This window comes from Antechinus flavipes, chromosome 1 (genome assembly GCF_016432865.1).
Source record: "Antechinus flavipes isolate AdamAnt ecotype Samford, QLD, Australia chromosome 1, AdamAnt_v2, whole genome shotgun sequence".
Taxonomy (NCBI): Eukaryota; Metazoa; Chordata; class Mammalia; order Dasyuromorphia; family Dasyuridae; genus Antechinus; species Antechinus flavipes.
In genome coordinates this window covers 649,622,405-649,644,038 of record NC_067398.1, presented here as the reverse complement: position 1 = coordinate 649,644,038, position 21,634 = coordinate 649,622,405, and the positions used below count along the sequence as shown (strand labels likewise).

Sequence of the window (21,634 nt, the reverse complement as noted above, 5' to 3'; positions counted from 1 at the left end):
ATTTCCCCCCAACACACACACAAAAAAATTGGTTCCTAGGGCAACATAATTGCCTTTGACAGTCATCACAATGGTCGATTACTTGGGATAATAGATGAAAAGGCAAGTGACAGAAATAACTGATACAGGGTATAATGCAGCTTGCCCCACATAGATAACCAAAGATCAGTCCCATAATTGCTTTCTTAGATCTTATGCAATACTGTCTTTCCAAACAGTCAGTAACTACACTCTCATGCCAAGATTTGGCTATGGGAAGGCCCCTGCTGGTCATTTTTTAGGGAACAATAACATTCATATACCATAGCTTATTTAGCCATTCTCCAATTGATGGACATCCACTCAGTTTCCAGTTTCTTGCCACTACAAAAAGGGCTGCCACAAACATTTTTGCACATGTGGGTCCCTTTCCCTCCTTTAAGATCTCTTTGGGATACATGCTGGGTCAAAGGATATGCAACATTTGATAACTTGTCTAGCTCTTCTTTTTGAGTTTTATTGTTATACAAAAATGTTGGCTCTTGATTTTAGAAAGGTTCATATGTTAATATCCTTTTTAGAATTTAAGTAAAAATCCTGTTAGTTCTTTTTGGAGAAACCTTATACATAGACAATATTTAAGATTTCTAAACTTCATTTCAGAAATTTTTTTCACAGTTTTACTTTGGGAGAGGAACATTAAAAGTCAGAGAGAGCAAGAGAAGGCTGATTTTTTTCCCTTTAGGGAAATCTTGGCTCTGTGTGAATCAGAACCTCTTGTCACATAAAAACTTTTTTTAAATGAAAGAAAATATGTGTAGATGAACTATGATTTTAGGCTACCTGGAATTTCAACTGTATTACATTTTGTTCAATCATCTCACTTCAAATTCATTTAGGGAGCAGCTGGATAGAGTGTTGGGCCTGGAGTCAGGAGTTCAAATCTTGTTCAAATCTAGTCTCAGACACTTACTCCGCCCGTCTCCGTCTTCCATTCTAAGTAAAATTCTTCTTAGTGGCCATTACAATTCCTCCTACCACTATCCTGAACCATCCAACTATCAACTACCAATACTATACTTGCCTATCATACTCCCTCATCATCCTACTTACGGGCAGTCTAGCATACGAATGGTTCCAAAAAAGTCTTGAATGGACCAAATAGGTTTTTAATCTAACTAAGATAATTGATTTCAACTCAATAAATCATGGTTCTACCCCATGAATACCTTATGCGCCAGCTGTGTGACTCTGGGCAAATCACTTAACCCTGTTTGCCTCAGTTTCTTCATCAATAAAATGAGCTAAAAAAGGAAATGAAATGGCAAACTAGTATAGTATTATTGTCAAGAAAACCCCAAATAGGGTCATGAAGAATTGGACAAAACTGAACAAAAAGCCATGTTATATTATATCTTTATTTATTTTGTTAAACATTTCCTAATTACATTTTAATTTGGTTCATACTGCACTTGAGGAATAGTAAGAGTAAGAATACCTTTGATGTAAATTATGTTTTTCTTTTTTTAAATTTTTTATAGATATACATGTATATTAACTTTTTAGATACACATTTCTTTATGAATCATATTGAGAGAAAAATCAAAACAAAAGGGAAAAACTATGAGAGAAAAAAAAGAAAAAAGTGAACATAGTATATGTTGTTTCACATTCAATCCCTATAGTTCTATTTCTGGATATAGATGATGTTTTTTATCCAAGGTTTATTGGGATTGCCTTGAATCATTCAACTGCTAAAAAGAATCAAGTTTAGTCAAAGGATATGAACAGACAATTCTCAGACGAAGAAATTGAAACTATTTATAGCCAGATGAAAATATGCTCCAAATCATTATTAATCAGAGAAATGCAAATTAAGACAACTCTGAGATACCACTACATACCTGTCAGATTGGCTAGAATGACAGGGAAAGATAATGGGGAATGTTGGAGGGGATGTGGGAAAACAGGGACACTGATACATTGTTGGTGGAATTGTGAACACATCCAGCCATTCTGGAGAGCAATTTGGAACTATGCTCAAAAAGTTATCAAACTGTGCATACCCTTTGATCCAGCAGTGTTTCTACTGGGCTTATACCCCAAAGAGATACTAAAGAAGGGAAAGGGACCTGTATGTGCCAAAATGTTTGCGGCAGCCTTGTTTGTAGTGGCTAGAAACTGGAAAATGAATGGATACCCATCAACTGGAGAATGGTTGAGTAAATTGTGGTATATGAACGTTATGGAATATTATTGTTCTGTAAGAAATGACCAGCAGGATGAATACAGAGAGGCTGGAGAGACTTACGTGAACTGATGCTAAGTGAAATGAGCAGAACCAGGAGATCATTATACACTTCAACAACAATACTGTTTGAGGATGTATTCTGATGGAAGTGGATCTCTTCGATAAAGAGAGCTAATTCAGTTTCAATTGATCAAGGATGGACAGAAGCAGCTACACCCAGAGAAAGAACACTGGGAAATGAATATAAATTGCTTGCATTTTTGTTTTTCTTCCCGGGTTATTTATACCTTCTGAATTCAATTCTCCCTGTGCAACAAGAAAACTGTTCGGTTCTGCACACATATATTGTATCTAGGATATACTGCAACCCATTCAACATGTAAAGGACTGCTTGCCATCTGGGGGAAGGGGTGGAGGGAGGGAGGGGAAAAATCGAAACAAAAGTGAATGCAAGGGATAATGCTGTAAAAAATTACCCTGGCATGCGTTCTATCAATAAAAAGTTATTTAAAAAAAAACTGTGCATTCCTTTTGATCCATCAGTGTTTCTACTGGGCTTATACCCCAAAGAGATACTAAAGAAGGGAAAGGGACCTGTATGTGCCAAAATGTTTGCGGCAGCCTTGTTTGTAGTGGCTAGAAACTGGAAAATGAATGGATACCCATCAACTGGAGAATGGTTGAGTAAATTGTGGTATATGAACGTTATGGAATATTATTGTTCTGTAAGGAATGACCAGCAGGATGAATACAGAGAGGCTTGGAGAGACTTACGTGAACTGATGCTAAGTGAAATGAGCAGAACCAGGAGATCATTATACACTTCAACAACAATACTGTTTGAGGATGTATTCTGATGGAAGTGGATCTCTTCGATAAAGAGAGCTAATTCAGTTTCAATTGATCAAGGATGGACAGAAGCAGCTACACCCAGAGAAAGAACACTGGGAAATGAATATAAATTGCTTGCATTTTTGTTTTTCTTCCCGGGTTATTTATACCTTCTGAATTCAATTCTCCCTGTGCAACAAGAAAACTGTTCGGTTCTGCACACATATATTGTATCTAGGATATACTGCAACCCATTCAACATGTAAAGGACTGCTTGCCATCTTGGGGAGGGGATGGAGGGAGGGAGGGGAAAAATCGGAACAAAAGTGAATGCAAGGGATAATGCTGTAAAAAATTACCCTGGCATGCGTTCTATCAATAAAAAGTTATTTTAAAAAAAAACTGTGCATTCCTTTTGATCCAGCAGTGTTTCTACTGGGCTTATACCCCAAAGAGATACTAAAGAAGGGAAAGGGACCTGTATGTGCCAAAATGTTTGCGGCAGCCTTGTTTGTAGAGGCTAGAAACTGGAAAATGAATGGATACCCATCAACTGGAGAATGGTTGAGTAAATTGTGGTATATGAATGTTATGGAATATTATTGTTCTGTAAGGAATGACCAGCAGGATGAATACAGAGAGGCTTGGAGAGACTTACATGAACTGATGCTAAGTGAAATGAGCAGAACCAGGAGATCATTATACACTTCGACAACAATACTGTTTGAGGATGTATTCTGATGGAAGTGGATCTCTTCGATAAAGAGAGCTAATTCAGTTTCAATTGATCAAGGATGGACAGAAGCAGCTACACCCAGAGAAAGAACACTGGGAAATGAATATAAACTGCTTGCATTTTTGTTTTTCTTCCCGGGTTATTTTTACCTTCTGAATCCAATTCTCCCTGTGCAACAAGAAAACTGTTCGGTTCTGCACACATATATTATATCTAGGATATACTGCAACCTATTTAACATGTAAAGGACTGCTTGCCATCTTGGGGAGGGGGTGGAGGGAGGGAGGGGAAAAATCGGAACAGAAGTGAGTGCAAGGGATAATGCTGTAAAAAATTACCCTGGGATGGGTTCTGTCAATAAAAAGCTATCTTAAAATAAATAAATAAATAAAAAGAATCAAGTTTTTCATAGTTGATCATGACACAATCTTGTTGTTACTGTATACAATGTATTCCTGATTCTGCTTGTTTCACTCAGCATCAGTTTATGTAACTCTTTCCAAGCCTTCTAAAATCAACTTGTTCATCATTTTTTAATACAGCAATAATATTTTATGACTTTTGTATACCATAATTTACTCAGCCATTCCTCAACTGATGGGCATCTATTCATTTTCCAGTTCTTTGCCCCCACAAAAGGTGCTACAAACATTTTTGCACATATAGGTTCTTTTCCCTCCTTTATGATTTCCTTGGGATGCAGGCCCAGTAGTAACCCCACTGGATCAAAAAGTACACACAGTTTTATAGCCTTTTGGGCATGGTTCCAGATTGCTCTATTGAATGGTTGGACCATTTCACAATTCATTAGTGTTCTGATTTTCCCATATCCCCTCTTAACATTTATCATTATCTTTTCCTGTCATATTAGCCAATCTGAGAGATGTAAGGTGGTACCTTAGAGTTGTTTTAATTTGCATTTCTCTATTTAGTAGTGATTTAGAGCACTTTTTTCATATGACAATAAATGGCTTTTAATTTCATCATCTGAAAATTGTCTGTTTATATCCTTTGACCATTTATCAGTTGGGAAATTACTTCTATTCTTGTAAATTTGATGTAGTTCTTCTTTATATGTAAATAATATGTTTCTTTATAATACTGACTACATTATCACTCATTCTCTCTTCCACTAGATGGAGTCAGGAATATTCCTTGCTTCTCATGGCCACTTCCAGGTTCTAACCTTACCATTTTCCCTTTACTCAGTAACTGTTCTTCCTTTGAAGTTCATGCTATTCACATACGCCATGCAATCAAAATCCTGATAGCCTGCTATTATCCACAAACCTTTAGGTCACCCTTTTTCCTTTCTCGATGACTTTAGTACTTGGCTCACAATTTTTCTCTTTTTCTCAACTCCTGACCTCATACTAAGGAGCTTTAATATACATATTAACTCTCCAAATATCCTAATGATTCAGTTCCTCATTCTACTCATTTCCCATGAGCTTCTCCTCCACTCTACTTAAACCTCACATTCTCTCCCTAATCAATCTAATGATGCCTTCCCTACTGACTATAAATATGTCCATGCCTCACCTATACTGAAAAAAAACTTGACTTGATTCTTCTGTTCTCCCTAACTATTGTCCTATATTTCTTCTACTCTTTGTAGCTAAACTCATCAAAAAATGTCAACTCAAAATGCTTCCATTTTTTTTCTTCTCACTCTCTTTTTAACCTCTTACAATCAGGCTTCTGACTTTATTATTCCACCAAAACTCCTGTCTCCAAAGTTACTGATCTCTTAGTTGCCAGATCCAATGGCCTTTTCTCAATCCTCATTCTCTTTGATTTCTCTACCTATCTACCCACCCTTTCTACATCTTCTTTGCTTAGTCCTTATTTATCCTATCCTCTAACTCCACATGTTCCTTGGAGTTCTGTCCTGCCTTCTTTTCTCCTATATTACTTCATTTGATGATCTTATCAACTCTTAGTAATTTAATTATCATCATGATTCTCAAATCAATTTATCCTGCTCTAAACGTTCTGCTGACTTCTAATCTTGCTTACACTGCCTTTCAAATATCTCAAACTGGTTGTTCAATAATTTTTTAAACATATCTCAATATATCCAAAACAGAACTCATTATATTTCCCTTTAAAACCTCCACAACTACTTTCCCCATTACTGTAGAGGGATATTCCCAATCCTGCAGGTTCAACATCCAGGAACCATCTTGGACCCCTCAGTATCTTTTCAGGTTTTTTTTGAAAACATTTTGCTCATCATTTGTTGCGGTACAATAGTAGTCCATCACAATCATGTACCATAACTTATTCAGCCAGTTCCCAGTTGATGGACATCCCCTCACTTTCCAAATCTTTGCCACCATAAAAAGAGCTACTATAAATATTTTCAAATATAGAGATCTTTTTCCTTTGATCTCTTTGGAATACAGGAATACAATACATTGCTAGGTCAAAGGAGTATACAGAACCCTTTAGGTATAGTTCCAAATTAGTGTCCAGAATGATTAAAGCAGTTCACAACTCTATCAACAATGCATTGGTGTTCCAATTTCTCCTCTCCAACATTTATCATTTTCTGTCATAATAGATAATACTACAATATAATAAATAATTATTTAGAGCATTTTTCCATACAGATAGATATGATTTCTTTTGAAAACTGCTTGTTCATATCCTTTGACCATTTATCAATTGGGGAATGACTCACATTCTTTTTTTTTTTTAATTGAAGGCTTTAATGAATTGGATTCTGTCTTATCACAACTTCCCTATAACTTAAATGAACTATGTATCACAATTTCCACTGTAATGCTTCTTTTTGAATAGTATTTTATTTTTCTAAATACATACAAAGGTAATTTTCAACATTCACCTTTGCAAAACTTTGTATTCTAAAATTTTCTCCCTCCCTAAATTTATTCTCCCAAGACAGCAAGCAATCTACTAAGCATATTTCCATATTCATCAAGCCGTACAAAAAAAAATCTTATTTTTGGTATATGGTGTGGGATGTTAGTCTTTATCTACTCTCTGCAAACTGAATTCCAGTTTTCTTTTCTTTTTCTTTTTCTTTTTCTTTTTTTTTTTTCTTTTCTTTTTTTTTTTTTTTTTGCTGAGGCAATTGGGGCTAAGTGACTTGCCCAGGGTCACACAGTCAGGAAGTTAAGTATCTGAGGCAAATTTGAACTCAGGTCTTCCTGGCTTCAGGGCTGGTACACTCTCCACTACACCAAGTAGTTTCCAGTTTTCTCAGCAATTTTTGTCAAATTGTGAATTCTTGTTGGAAAAGCAGGGATCTTTGAGTCTAAATTACTGATTGTTTACTACTGTGTATTGTGTACTTAATCTATTCCACTGATCCACTAGTCTATTTCTTAGCCAGTAGCTGATTGTTTTGATGAGATCTGATACTGCTAGGTCACCTTCATATTTTTTATTTGATTTTCTTGATATTTTTGACCTTTTGTTTTTGCAAATGAATTTATTGTTTTTTTTCTAGCTTTATAAAACATTTTTTGATAGTTTGGTATGGCACTAAGTAAATTAATTTAGATAAAATTGTCATTTTGTTATATTTGTTCCGCTTACCCATGAGCAATGATTAATCTGTGAAGATATTTAAGTGTCAGAGGAATTCATATTTATTTAACAATAAAGGAAGGGAGGTGATGTGATCAGATCTTCACTTCAGGAAAATTACTTTGGCAGCTATATGAAAGATGAATTATGTTGAGAAGAGGCTTACAATAAGTGACCAAGTGAGAAGTGATGAAGGTATGAACTATGGTAGTGACTGTGCCAGTGGAGACGGAGGATCATTGATTTAGACAAGGAAGGAACTCAGGAAACCATTTATTTTAGTCCCCTCTTTTTATAGATGTGGGAACTGAGACCTAGAAAAGTTAAATGACTTATGATTATGATCACATAGATAACAAGCATCAAAAGCAAGTTTCTGCCTCCAAAACCAAAGCTCTTTGCATTTTGAGAGAAGTTGTAAAGAAAAAAGCACAATATTTAGAAACTGATTCGGTATTTGGGATGAAGAAAAGTGAGGAATCAAAGACTGCAGCAAGGTTTCAAACCAGGCGGTGCCCTTAACTGGAATAAGGGTGTAACATGTTGAGTTTGAGATATCTGTGAGAAATCCAATTAATAACAGGTAAATAGTGATGTGAGGCTAGAGCTCTGAAGTGACGGGAGATAAACAGATCTGGAAAACAGTCATAGAGACTGTAATGGAACCCATAGGAACTGATGAGATCACCGGGTAAGAGTGTGAAAACAAGAGAGAAGGACGACAGAGCTTCGGAGGCGACTCTGCAGATGAATGACGGAAGGAAACCAAAAAGGAGCCGTTAAAGATGGAAGAACCAGAAGAAAGAAGTTCCATGAAAACCCAAAGGAGTTTCCAAGAAGAAACGGTGATCAGTGCTGTCAAATGCGATTGAAAGATAACGTTCTACAGAAATGTTATCCTTATTTTGCTCATTTCTTGAGCATGCTGGCGAGACAATTTCTGGTTGGGTATGGGCTAGATTAGATGTTCTACAGGAACCGTCTTCCTCCCTCAAGCGTATTCCATATTTTCTACTTGCCTGAGAAAGGCAGCAACAATCACATTCCCATATTCTAAGGAAAGGATGCCTGTTTCTATGACAACAGAAAAAAGTCCATTAATTATCTCTACTTCCTTGGAAAGGGAACCAGGAGCGATGCTCCCTACTGCATCTCCCTCTGGCGGTAGAGCAGATTCGATTCCATTCACTTGCAAAAGTTTTGAGGGTTTCTTCTTTGCGCAGGCGCACTTCTTCAGGACACTGCTTCCCTGTCCCCACCCGCTACCTTCAAGCTCTGTGACTTTGGGGTTGGGCAGTCAGGCCCCGGCCCTGCTCACTGAAGCCCCGCCCCGTTGCGGCGGCGCAGTTCTCGCGAGGCTTCCCTTCCTTGGCCGGAGCCGCGTGGGCTCACGGGACGGCAGTGGCGGCGGCGTTGAGGAGGCCCGAGATGGCGGCGGCCGGGGCTGTGGGGCGCTTCTCTGTGCTGGGGCTTCCGCGCTCCCATGGCCGCACCCTCTTGGGCGGCACTAGGCCCGGTACTTTCGTGCTGCGGCTGCCTCAGGTGAGCGCGCATCGCCCCCTTCTCTTCTCTACCCCGGCGGGCGCCCAGCCCGGCAGACCCCGCGGCCGCCTGAAGGTCACGGCTCCGGGCGCGCGGCCTGGTCTGACAGCGGCCTGGAAGGCTCGCAGCGCGGCTCCGGCGTGGCTCCGAGGTGCCTGCGCTGCAGCTCGAGCGACGTGTCCCCGATCCCTGCCCTGCAGCCCGTGCCGGTCCAGGCGGCGTATCCCCGCTCGGTAGCCCGGCCCCTGACCGGGCATCCCCGCCCTGCCCGTTCCTCTCCCCTATGGATACTTCTAGTTCTGGGACCTGTTGGGGAATATCCCGCTGCTGAACCGCTCGCTTCCCCCAACCCCATCATCTCCCTCCTCAGGGTCGCTTCCCTGCCCCTTGGGGATCCCACCTCACTCGGTCCTTCTTCCCAGGGGTCCCTTACCTGCCTCACCTTAAATCCCCACTCCCCGCCCCCGAGGTCACTAGAAAAGCCAAGCTTGAGGACAACCCCATTTTTTCTACGCATGACCCTCCATGACCTTTCTGCCCACTGAGTTAGTGTGACCCCGTGCTGGCCTCCTTTGGGGCCGCGGAGATCCTGGGCTTGAGCTCAGCTCTCCAGGGCCGAGCCTGAGGTGACCTTGGCTCCGGACTGTGGACTAGGGAGTAACGCTGACTCCAAGTGCAGTACTTGTAACTGCCTGCAGCCCCGAAGAATACCTCTCTGGGACGGGACACTGGGAGCCCCCAGCCGTGGGCCCTGCCCTGGGGTCCCTGTGTGAGTCTTGCTTCTAACCTGGAGTTCGAGCCGGGGAAGTGTGCTTGTGGCCTGTGCTGGCCTTCCCTGATCCACAGTGGGGGTCGTGGAGATCCTGGGGATCCTTGGCTTGTTGTGGTAGCTGGAGATGGTGGGACCTGGAAGGGAAGGGGCGGTGCTTCTATCCCTGCTGGTCTCCTATGAAGAGATGGGTGGTAGCAGGGGAAGTGGTCAGACCATCAGTGAGACCAGTCGAGGTTTCTCAGTCAGCGAGGTCTGTTCTGACCCTTTAAAAAAGAGACACATCCCCTTCCTCAAACCTGGCTGGGATGTCCCCCCCAAGTCTGCTCTCCATAGAGCTGTACTCTGCACTGTACTCCTCCCCACTTGTGGTGTCCCTGCGTGACCTCTGCTTGTGCTGATCTACCACTGACCTTGAGCTTTATCTTACCTAGGAGACCAACTGGATCCCTTCTTTTCCTTTGTTTCCCTTCTCTCTCTAAACCTCCTTTTAAAATTCAATCCATCCTAAGTAGGGTGAACCCTCTGGGCTAGTCTCCTCCTGGAATTGAGAGGTGGGGGAAATGTGCGGGATGAAAGGGACTAGAATGGAGCCTTAGGCCTCCCCTCCCCCCTGACAGGATAGGTAAAGTAAGTCTAGGGTCTGTAAAGTACTTCAGTCATATAGGAATGTTGTAGGAGTTAGAGCTGGAAAAAGCAATTTAGGGGATCGTCTTTTACTGGTAAGAAAGCTTGAGCCCCGGAATGGCCTTGCTTAGTATGTAGTCACAATGAATCAATAGCAAAGTCTAGATTAGAACCTAGACCTGTTTTTTCCCCCACTGTTCCTTTGGGAGACCAGGGTTGGGAGGAGGGCAGCAGTCCATCTGGTTGTACATAAATACCTGTTCTTTGGGATGTCGCCTTTGAGCTAAGCAGGGCAGGGGAGGTGGGCTATAAAGCAATTGGGACCATGTGGACTTAGAGAATGGGAAAGCAACGTTAGGCACTGAACTGATAGAACCCTGAATGAGGTGCCATGAGCTCTGAGGTGAGTGGGTACCTTGCAGGCTGCCACAATGTCATCATTCTCAAACTTCTCGAGGGGCCGGAAGGTTGTGCTCTCAGCTTTGGGAATGCTGGCAGCGGGAGGTGCAGGGCTTGCTGTGGCCCTGCACACTGCTGTAAGTGCCACGGACTTGGAACTACACCCACCAAGCTACCCCTGGTCGCACCGAGGCCTCCTCTCCTCCTTGGACCATGGCAGGTAGGGCTGGCATTTTGTTATCCACTGTGGAATTCAAATTAGGGGGGAGAACTCTGATAGGGGAAGATGGTAGAATGGGGAACAAAGTAAGCTGGCTACTCTAGAGGAGTGTGTACATTTGGGGTGGAGGGTCGCTTTGAGCCTTCCCTGAGTTCTCATGTTTCTTTTGCTCCAGTATTCGCCGGGGCTTCCAGGTCTATAAGCAGGTGTGCTCTTCCTGCCATAGCATGGATTACCTGGCTTATCGCCATTTGGTGGGTGTGTGCTACACTGAATCAGAAGCCAAGGCTCTGGCAGAGGAGGTAAGGAAGATGTGTGAGGTTGATCTACAGCATAGAAAAGGACTGGGGGCTCTTTGAAGGGGGGTGTATAGGAGAGAGGGTCTGTGCCTGGGCTATCACCAAGGATACTTTGAGGAATTTGGAAAAGGAGAGTGAGTGACTGGGGATACTCTGTACTTGAATAGCCCGGTGACTTAGAGACTGATGTCTGGGTTTTAGATAGAGGTTCAGGATGGCCCTAATGAAGATGGAGAGATGTTCAAGAGGCCAGGGAAGCTTTCTGACTATTTCCCCAAGCCCTACCCCAACCCTGAGGCTGCTCGGGCTGCCAACAATGGGGCACTACCTCCCGACCTCAGCTATATCATCCGAGCCAGGTACTGTAACCCCTTTTTACTAGTCACTGGGAGCTGAAGTCCTGCACTTAAAGGACCCCAGCAGGTGAGCCTGGGTGTGTGGTTGGGAAACTGTAATACTTACTACTATGTCCTGGACCAGGCACGGCGGTGAGGATTATGTCTTTTCCCTACTCACGGGGTACTGTGACCCACCTGCTGGAGTCTCCCTTCGAGAGGGCCTTCACTTCAATGCCTACTTCCCTGGCCAGGCCATTGCCATGGCTCCCCCTATCTACAATGAGATCCTTGAGTATGATGATGGTGAGCTTCAAACCACCCTCCTCCATGTCTTCTATTCTTTTCCCCTATTTACTATATCCATCTCCCGATGTCTTACTCCTTCCCATTCCCTAGAGTCCTATCCCTCTTGTCCCATACCTTGTTCCCTTAATTAGTTACTAGCTGTATGACCCTGGGAGATTCCCTTACCCTTCTGAGTTTATTTCATCATGCATAAAACATGAAGGGGTTTGGCTATGGATTCTAAGGCCTCTTTTAGCTTTGAACTCCATGATCTTTCCCCCTTTCTCCCTATTTCTGTTATCAGGATTAAAATGGAAACTTGGGGTCTTTGCAAGAGACTTTGCCTGACTCTAAAGTCCTGTTAGCCCATTACTTTACCATGTCAACCTATCCTCATAGTCCTAATGCTCTGAGCCCAGTCCCTTCAGCGTTCCGGCCTCTCTAGTAGCAAACCCTTGTTAGTAGTGTTTTTCTTTCATCATGTCACTATTGTGGTCCCCACAGGTACACCAGCCACTATGTCACAGGTAGCAAAGGACGTGTGTACCTTTCTGCGTTGGGCTGCTGAACCAGAACATGATCATCGCAAACTCATGGGGCTCAAGGTGATAAAGGCCTGGAAGAAACTGGGGTGGGAGAAGGTTTGGGGGGCAGGCAAGGAGAAGAAGAAAGGGAATGGTGGGGTGTTGGCAAGAAGCCCTCATCCTATTGAGGGAGGGAAGGGACTCCCTTCCTGAACTCTTTGAGGTCTCCTTCCCCAGATGCTGCTAATGTTCAGCTTGCTGATCCCCCTTATCTACGCCATGAAGAGGCACAAGTGGTCAGTGCTGAAGAGTCGGAAGCTGGCATATCGGCCCCCTAAGTGATCATGTGGACATCTTTCCCCACTTTGGGTTTGATTCACCTCAGCCCTGCCTGGCACATCCTGTCCCACAGAAATGGTCAGCGTGGAAGTCAGGTCCAGCTCAGTCTGATCACTCCTTGGATGGGCAAGGGTGGGGGTGGGGTGGAAGAACTGACTTTGCCCTACCAGCATTGCCAGTCCCCTCCTCCCCCCACCAGAAATAAATTAAGTTTCTCAATGTGACTGTTTGAATGGCTAAATAAGGAAACTGAATAAGGACCAGCTCAAGATGGTTAGCTTGAAGTTAGGCTCATCAGAGGTCTGGATGTTAATAGATTTTAAGCGCTCTCAAGAACGAGAAATAGAATATGCCTATACTTCTCTAAAAGCAGTTTAGATATTTGTAAATTAGGATTTGGGCAGGGGCTAATCTTTTCCCCCTTTAGTAGTAAGGACTTGATGCAAAGAGAGGGATCAAATAGGACCAGTCTCTCCACTTTAGAATTGTTCATTTGCTCAAGGTCACACTGCTGGAAAGCATCGGAAGTAGGAATCAAGACTGCTTAGAGAAGGAAACCCTCAATCCCTCCTTTCTTTCTACTTCTCTTGATGATATTAGGAATGTGGAAGGATAGGACTTAAATAAGGTTGATGTTTTCTATAATTTGAACAAAAAGATGCCCTCATTGAGTTCTAGGTTTGGGTACCCTAGGATCTTCTAAACTATCACAGACAAGGCAAGAAGAGTTATGTGCCTTCTCTTGGAGAAGTAGGGAGACCATGGAATCCCTTCATCTCTAGGGCAGTTATCATTATCCTTGGTTCCCTTAATTTGTCCCCTTAAGATCTGAAAAGAAATTGTATTTTAATAAGTGGGATTTTTATTAGCAACTAATGATATTTCTATTCTCCTAGACACTGAGGCTCACATTCTGTCATTTTCAATTCCATTCTCAATCAGTCATTCTCCAGGCTTCTATTATTTCAAGGTCCTGTCAACTGTACCACAAGTGTCTCAGATCTGTCTCTCTTCCTAACGCCACTTCCCTGGTTTCAGTCAACTGCTTTCTCTAATCTTCTTTTCTTTATATTCTGTTCTTATATCATCTCAACTCAGAAATCTTTAGTGGTTCTCCACTGAATAAAAGCACAAATAATGGGAAATAGCATGCAAACCCTTCCAAAACTGGGTTCTAGTCTACTTTTTCAGCTTTAATCTTGCTATTGCTGTTTACATACTGTGTTCAAGGTAAACTGTGATAACAAATATTTCTCGTGTGTTTTTGCTTTCTTCTGCCCCAAATGCCTGGAATAGACTTTTCACTTTGAGGGAGAAAATTATCTCCTTCAAGTTTTTCATAGAACATCTTTGAATGCGTGTGTATTCCCTTAATGCTGTGTAATGAGATTCTTGAGAGCAGAGCAGTGCAGTGCCTGGTGTACAGGTATGGTTGAGGAAGGCTTGAAATTTCAGTCTCTAAACCCTTGTCCCCCACTGAGCCACAATGTTTTTTTTTTTTTAGTGATTTAAAAGAACTTCCACACACCTTTTTCAGTCTTTTTGACTCTTCTTAGCTTTTTGATTTCCATGGTTACCCCTTTTTATTAAGGCCAGTCCTGCTATCCTCACTCTTCTGACTCCTCCAGAACTTTATTCCACTATCCCATCCCCTATATCTTCATTTCTCTGTTCCTTGGCTCCTGCAAACATTTTCCTAAATCTAAAAAACATTGAATACTTCTCCATTTTCAAAGCTAAACTTGAAAATAACTGACAAAACACTTGACAAAATTTTATTCACACAACTACCCTAGGTGATAGGTGATGTTTTTAGCTCCATTTTCTAGATGAAACAGAAAAGATTTGATCTTTTGACTCCAAGGCCAGCAGTCTATCCACTGCACCATTCAAGTGCCCCTGATGAAATGCCTGATGATACTGATTGTTTCCTTAACATTTCTATCCTTCAATGTCTTACTTGGCTTTCATCACAAATTTCTGCCAAAATTGCTCTGAGCTTGCTAATGACTTCCAGTCACATTCCAAAAACCTGTTTAGACCTTATTCTCCTTGACTTCTCTACACCGTTTTACAATACAACCATGTTCTCCTACGTTATCTATTGTTTCTTCTCTGATATTTCTTAAAGTGGGCAGATATCTTTCCCCAGATATCTTTCCATGGTCCTTTTCTCTACACTCTACATTTAGCAATTTTAATTATTTCCATGTGAATAATAACACCAGATTGTAGAGTGGGTGGAAGGCTGGAGTTGAAATCAAGAGGATCTGAGTTCAGATCCATCTTCAATGACCTTAGGCAGTCACTTAATCCTATTTACTTCAGTTTCCTCATCTATAAAATGAGCCAGAAAAGGAAATGGCAAACCACTCCACTATCTTTGGCAAGAAAAACCCAAATGGGATCGGTGATGTTAAGTCATGACTACAAATGTCAGTAATACTCCAAGCTATATTTCTAGCTTTCTTTTGGGTTCCAGCCAGAGTATCCTGCCTTGAATGTCTCACCAAAATCTCAAATTCAACATATCCAAAACTGGGTTTATTTTTTCCAACTACAAGAAAAAGTTATTCCTCCAATCTCCTGTCATCTTGGTTATCTTTTTATCTTCATCCCTTGATATCTAACCAGTTGCTTAGTCCTCTCAGTTCCTCAGCACCTCACTCACACCCATGACTATTAGTCCTGTTGCCTCCATATTGGCATGGGCTCCTGTTAATAGCTACCTAGATCATTCAGTAACTTTTAAGTAGATTTTCTGATTATGTTCCCATGCTACCTACTGACTCTTAAGAGCTCATTACATCAGTCCTGCAAGCTCCAGTAGCTATCTATGCAAGTTTCCTGAGAAAAGCTAAAATTTTACATCTTTACTTCCCTGGCATTATTCTAACCAAACAATTCTCATACACAGACGCTACACATTCCCACCTTGGGGTTTTTGCTATCCATAGATATCCCTGCATAGTGGATTTTTACCCATCCTATTTTAAAGCCCAACTGTCTATTGCAGGAAACCTCATCCACTGGCCTCCCCTCCAAAAAAAAGTTACTTCTAACACTTCTGACTTCACAGAACACCTTAGATTTCATCTCTAATGAAGTCAGGTAAAGTTTATTATGGTTCTCTATTTTTACTTCCTGAATTCTCTGAAGAGCAAGGATTCTTTGTAGACATGTGGAGATGGTATTGACCACAGGACTCTGCCCAGCAGGTGTTTTTAATGCTGCTGAGCTGAAGCAATACCTTCCTAGCATAGCTCAGGAGAGACCTCAATCATAGGAGTCTTAAGTCGATAATGGATATAAAAATGCTTTTACAGTCTTCTCCAAATATGATAGGTTATTTTTATTATTATAGTTCAATTTTCATCTTGTCCATCCAGGTTTAAGTGGGTTTAAGTTACTGTCAGACTTTACTCTCCTATAAGTTAATTCTAGTCCATTGGTTTGACCTTATTGGGTCAGGAGAATTCACTCAACATGTGAAAGGAGGTATCTGGAGACCTGATGCTGGGGGGAATGGTCATGTCCTCTCCCCGCCTTGTAATCTGCGGAGGAAACAAGTGGAGGTTAGTTCTGGTCCTTAGCACAGTGCACTGCCTACAAAACATTTCATAATGTTTGCTGAACCCATGAATTAATGATTAATCCTGAGCACTTTACCACCTTTGGGAGCTGCTGAGCAGGAGCCTCTGGCTGAGGGCTTTGGAAAGCTGGTTGTTCAGTGCTGCACATCTCACAGCCTGGTCGCCCAGGAACATTGATAAAGGTGCAAGAAGGGCAGGACCAGCCAACCTAGGAGAAGGACAAATAAGTACCGAGCTCAACCATTCAACCATCCTTTCACAAGTCCCTGAGACTTACTATGAAGATACTTTATAGCAGCCCCACTTCCCATGGGTGGATCCATGGGTCCAGAATTCTGGACTAGAATATGAGTCAAGATTCTGGATTTAAAACTGGCAAGGGATGACAGTAGAGACAAATTGTTCGGTCACATCGGACTCTTTGTGACTCTATTTGGGGTTTTCTTGGCAAAGATAGTCATTTCCTTCTCCAGCTCATTTCACTGAAGAAAACAGGCTTCAGTGACTAGTAAGTGTCTGAAGCTGAATTTGAATTCATGAAGATAATTCCTGATTCCAAGCCCAGTATTCTAACTACTTTGCCACTTAGCTGCCCTGGTATCAGGAAGACAACTTCAAATCCAACTTCAGATACTTAATTATCTCTGTAGCATGGGCAAGTCCCTTAACCACTGTCTCCTTCAGTTGGCGCATCTAAAAATTGGAAATCCCAATAGCACCAACTTCCCAGGGTAAATTGTAAGAATAAAATTACAAGTTCGAAAGTGCTTTATAAACCTTGAAAGCACTATATAAATACTTTACTTTCTTATAGTCTGCTCTTCTGTACAGTGAATCAGGAAATGAAACTAGATAATGCGTAAGTAAGGAACTTGGCCAGCTGTCAGTTTGTATGGAGCACATAGCAGGTGCTCTACACATAGTAGAGTGACTAAATCGATGTTCATTTTGGCATCACACCTTGAGAGGTATGTGAGGTATTGGGAATATGAGGTAAAGATAAGGCAGAACAGAGATCAGTTAACCCCTTTGACATATAGGCAAACTGACTTCCTTGGATTTGAGCCCAGTCCCATTCCTCACCCAACCCTTCACAATACTCACTTGCAGGGATTCAGAAGGGTTGGGGGCTGGACGGGAGGTTGGAGGAAGCCCTGGTTGCTGGCCAAGGAGGGAGCCAATCTCTCCATTTGACTTCTTGCCAATGTCCAGTCCCCGGGCTGTGTAATTGTGAGAGGGTTATGAGGCAGGAAGGCATGCTCCATCCCCCAATGGCCTCCACCTTCAGACCACTCGCCCCTAGCCCTGACTACTAATGCTGTCACTGACCTGGAGGACGAGCGCCGTGAGGCCCAGGGGGCCCAGAAAGGAGATAGAGGAAGGCAGGGTCTCCGTCTCTCTGCACCCCGTAGGAGGCCAGGCTCCTTTCGGGCGCACACAAACACCGGCCTATCACCCATCGTTGTACGCGGGGCGGAAAACCGTATTCTTTGAACACCTATAGTTCCAAACAGCCCAAGTTATGAGGTCCCTTATCCTTCCCTTTCATTTCCCCCAAGCCTCCTAAGTCCCACCACTGCCACTCTCACCTGTTCTTGTAGGGCTGCTATCGTACTGTGAGGATGAACCCGGAGGGAGATGTGGGCTGATGATGCTGCATCCTCCACTGTGACCTGCACCCTGGACCAAGAGATGAACCGATGGATGGGCATGTGCCTGGGATCGCTGGGAAGTCTGACAATGATTCCCCACTAAGGCCAAAGGAAGAAGGCTCTCACCTGATAGGACCTGGAGGGAAGCAGCTCTCCTGGAGCAGGATGTTGAGAGGCACTTGCCTCTGTGCAAGGGCAGCTGCTGCTTGAGCTGCTCCCTGCTCATCACCCCCACAGATGGCCTGGGTCAGCCGGTTGGTCAGCGTCTCTGCCAGGAGCATCAAGAGAGAAGAGTGGTCAGCGGAGCCCAGCCCAGCCCCTTGCCGCATCCTGCCCACCTTTCCTCGGTCTTCGAGCCACTTGCTCCCTCCTTAACCTCATCCTCCCCTTTTGGACCCAACCCAAATGTCTGTGGAAGCAAGAGGCGGCTCCAAGCTCACCTTTCTCAGAAAAATCCTGGGGGCTCCACAGGGTCTCGGCTTCAGAAGCTGGAGGGGGTGTGGAGACAGTAGGAGGCAGAATGCCTGGGGCAGGGGCTGCAGCAGGGATGGCAGCAGCTGAGAGAGACAAGCAATTGTCATCCAACTGACCCTGCCCTTAATCCCAGGACCCGTCTGAAGGCATCTCCTCCCCAGGCACTTCCCCATTTCCTAGACTTTTAGGTCCTGCCCCTGACCTCCAGAAACTGTGATGCTTTCCCAGGGTCTCGCCTTCTGAACAGACCTGTGCCCCCAAGGTCTCGGGCTTTCTCCAGCATCGCACTCCAGCGCTGGGCGTCTTGAGGGTCGCGGAAGCACAGCGTCAGAACACCCGGCCCGGGCCCTTCCTGGGGTGGCTGTAGCTCCAACTCACGAGGGCCACGGCTGGTGCAAGCCACGGATTCCAGAGACCACTGAAAGCCCTCCTGGAAGGCCAATCACGGCAAGACGCAACTCAGGTCAGTGCCCTCCCCCGACTCCGGGCTCCTCCTCGCTCAGCTACTTCTCCCCAACTTCCCCAGTCCTCTCTCCTGGCCCCGAGTTGCGCTCACCCCGGGAGAGCTCCCAGAGCCCTGGAGCACCAGGCGGAAGTGCCCCGGCCTTGAGGCCTCGGCGCTCAGCTGCAGCCGCCACAGTCCATCAGGACCGGGACTCGGACCCGCCCCAGACTCGGGTCCCAGGCCCCGCACTTCCACAAGCACCGCCGTCTCTTCTAGCGATGCGCCCACCTCCTCGCCCCCGCCTGCAGGCGGCGCCATCACCGCGGTCGGCGCCGGGGAGAGGACCTGCTCCGTGCCGCGCGCCGGCCTAGGAGAGGGGCGAAGGAACGGGCGGTCAAAGCCACGGGCAGGGTCAGGACTGTACCAAGCTTAGGGCGGCGGGGGAAAAGCAGGGAGGAGTCTATCACTGATCCGCAGGCGTGGGAGGGCTAAGCCAAGTGATGCGGTCGGGCCGCTTCCCTGAAGGAGCTGGAGGACTATACCAATTACAATGATGGGGGGGAAGGGCAGGCTGTACCACTGAAAGGAGGCCTGAGACGCGAAGGACTGGGGGCCCAGGGTTGGGTGCGGATTCTGAGGGAGCGGATGCAACTTTGCTGCAGCTACATTTCCTAATGCTTGTGTGAAATGCTAACAACAACAACAATAACAACAACAAAATAAAGGCTAGGCAATTTATCTAGCGTCACAGAACTACGTATCTAAATCAGAATTTGCACTCAGGGCTTCCTGTTGCCTGATTCGGAAGCTCTATTCGTAGCGTCCCCTATCCCTCGTGGATCCCCGCCTCCCGACTCTTAACGCTCACTTGTAAGGCTTTGGGACTTTATCTGCAGGTTAACTTCCGTCTCAGTTGTTTCTCGAATGTTCAGAAAACGACAAAGGGGTGCCCCACCCCCACCCCTCCTCCCTGGACGGCTACTGCAAAGTGGCGGGAGGTCTATCCTGGTGACCCAGGATTCTGTCCTAGGCCGTGGGCTGCTTCATAGTTTTATCATCGATGTGGACAAAGGCAGGGATGGTCTCCTCATCAAATTTGCAGATGACCCAAAGCTGGGAGGAAAATATCAAGATTCAGGAATATCTTGGCAGGCTGGAGCATTGGGCTAACTCTATTAAGAATGCAGTTCAGTAGGGCTAAATGTAAAGGTTCACACCGGGGTTCAGAAATGAACATCACCAGGACAGAATTAGGGGAGCCCTACATTATTATGAATTGGCAGTAAAGTATGGTGGCCTAGAAGGCGAATTTGGTCTTAGACTGCACTAAGGAAGATAGCGAGCCTCCAGAATTAAAGAGGTGAGACTCCTTTTGTACTCTGACCTACTCAGAATCACTACAGCTGTAGCATTGTATTCAGTTCTTGTACAATTGTTTAAAAAGGATTTTTCTAAACTGGAATGTCTAAAGGAGAGACAACCACTGGGATCAAGAATCTTGAGTTCATGTAATATGAAGACAGATGATGAATAAATTAGGTTTGCACAGTGCCTGGCACATCAGCAAGTGCTGAAGTCAATGATGCTTCTTGATTGCTGATTGACTGATATATAGGCTGGAGAAGAGAAGACTCAGCTAGGAGAAAGAGGACAGAACTGGGAACAAAAGTTAAACAATTAGTTACGTTAAATAAGTTAAGTAAAAGTTAAACAATTTGTTTAACTGTCAGGAAAAACTTCCTAACTAATTGTCCAAAATTGGAATGAATTCACGCCCATCCAAGAAGTGCTGGACTCATCACCAGAGATCTTCCAGCCAAGGCTGGATAGCCACTTGCATGTTATAATACTTATTTTTCCACATAGGTTCAACTAGATGGCTGCTAAAGTCCCAACTCTCAAATTCTGAGATTCTTTGACTTGTCTGAGGTGACTTGAATATTCCACTCTAAGGTGGAGATTTTTTTTAATTACCAGGTCTTCCAAAAATAATAATTTTTAAAAGTGCTAAAGAAAGACACTTTAAGACTGGGAGAGAACACCCCAAAGTTACTCAACCACAAATCTTCTAGTGTTTTAGCCACGAGATCAGCAGCTTCACCTATTTGGGAATTATAAGGAAATGGAAAGGCATGTTGTACCTTTGAACTAAAATGCTGTGTGCAATCTTTAAGCATACCTATAGAAAACCACATATAAGACTGACACACACATGTGCTTTATATTTGTACCTATGGAAAACCAGACACAAGACTGACGCCTACATACAAACACATACATTTTATATTTGTACATGTACATAGATGCACATACACATGTGTGTGAGCAAATAATCTTTTTCAGACTACATAGGAAAGTGATTCCATTGTCTTCAACAGCAGATTTCCCCTCCTATCCTCCCTATTCTCTTACTTATCTTCCATCTTTTCCTTTCTAGTTGCTACTGGACTGCCTACAAACATGCCCATGTCTCCCACATCCTCAAACAATCCTCACTTGATTCTGGGCATCATTTCTAGTGATTATTTCCTATCTCTCCAACCTTGTAGGGCTAAATTGCACTGCTCTAGGGTTCTCCCTATCTGACTGCTCCTTCTTAGCCTTCTTTGCTGCATCTTCAGCCATGTCATTCCTGTTAACCATGGGTGGTCCATGGAAATTATGTGCATGTCCATCAGTTGGGGGATGGCTGAATAAGTGATGTTATATGAAAGTTATAGAATATTATTGTTCTATAAGAAACGATCAGCAGGCTGATTTCAGAAAGGCCTGG

The 21,634-nt window shown here is 43.7% G+C and overlaps 2 protein-coding genes across 2 annotated transcripts; one reads left to right on the top strand and one right to left on the bottom strand.

The window, feature by feature from the left end:
• Window positions 1–8,735: 8,735 nt before the first annotated feature.
• LOC127544619 (cytochrome c1, heme protein, mitochondrial) lies at window positions 8,736–12,921 on the top strand. Its single transcript, XM_051971329.1, has 7 exons — window positions 8,736–8,897; window positions 10,716–10,912; window positions 11,088–11,214; window positions 11,413–11,570; window positions 11,692–11,852; window positions 12,339–12,439; window positions 12,596–12,921. The coding sequence occupies exons 1-7, from the start codon at window positions 8,784–8,786 to the stop codon at window positions 12,698–12,700; spliced, it is 963 nt and encodes a 320-aa protein (XP_051827289.1). The 5' UTR covers window positions 8,736–8,783; the 3' UTR covers window positions 12,701–12,921.
• A 3,104-nt stretch (window positions 12,922–16,025) lies between these two features.
• SHARPIN (SHANK associated RH domain interactor) lies at window positions 16,026–19,724 on the bottom strand. Its single transcript, XM_051971328.1, has 9 exons — window positions 18,973–19,724; window positions 18,666–18,846; window positions 18,383–18,499; window positions 18,069–18,210; window positions 17,880–17,970; window positions 17,620–17,788; window positions 17,395–17,510; window positions 16,370–16,498; window positions 16,026–16,251 (listed from the first exon to the last, which is right to left on the bottom strand). The coding sequence occupies exons 1-9, from the start codon at window positions 19,177–19,179 to the stop codon at window positions 16,165–16,167; spliced, it is 1,239 nt and encodes a 412-aa protein (XP_051827288.1). The 5' UTR covers window positions 19,180–19,724; the 3' UTR covers window positions 16,026–16,164.
• Between the last annotated feature and the right edge of the window lie 1,910 nt (window positions 19,725–21,634).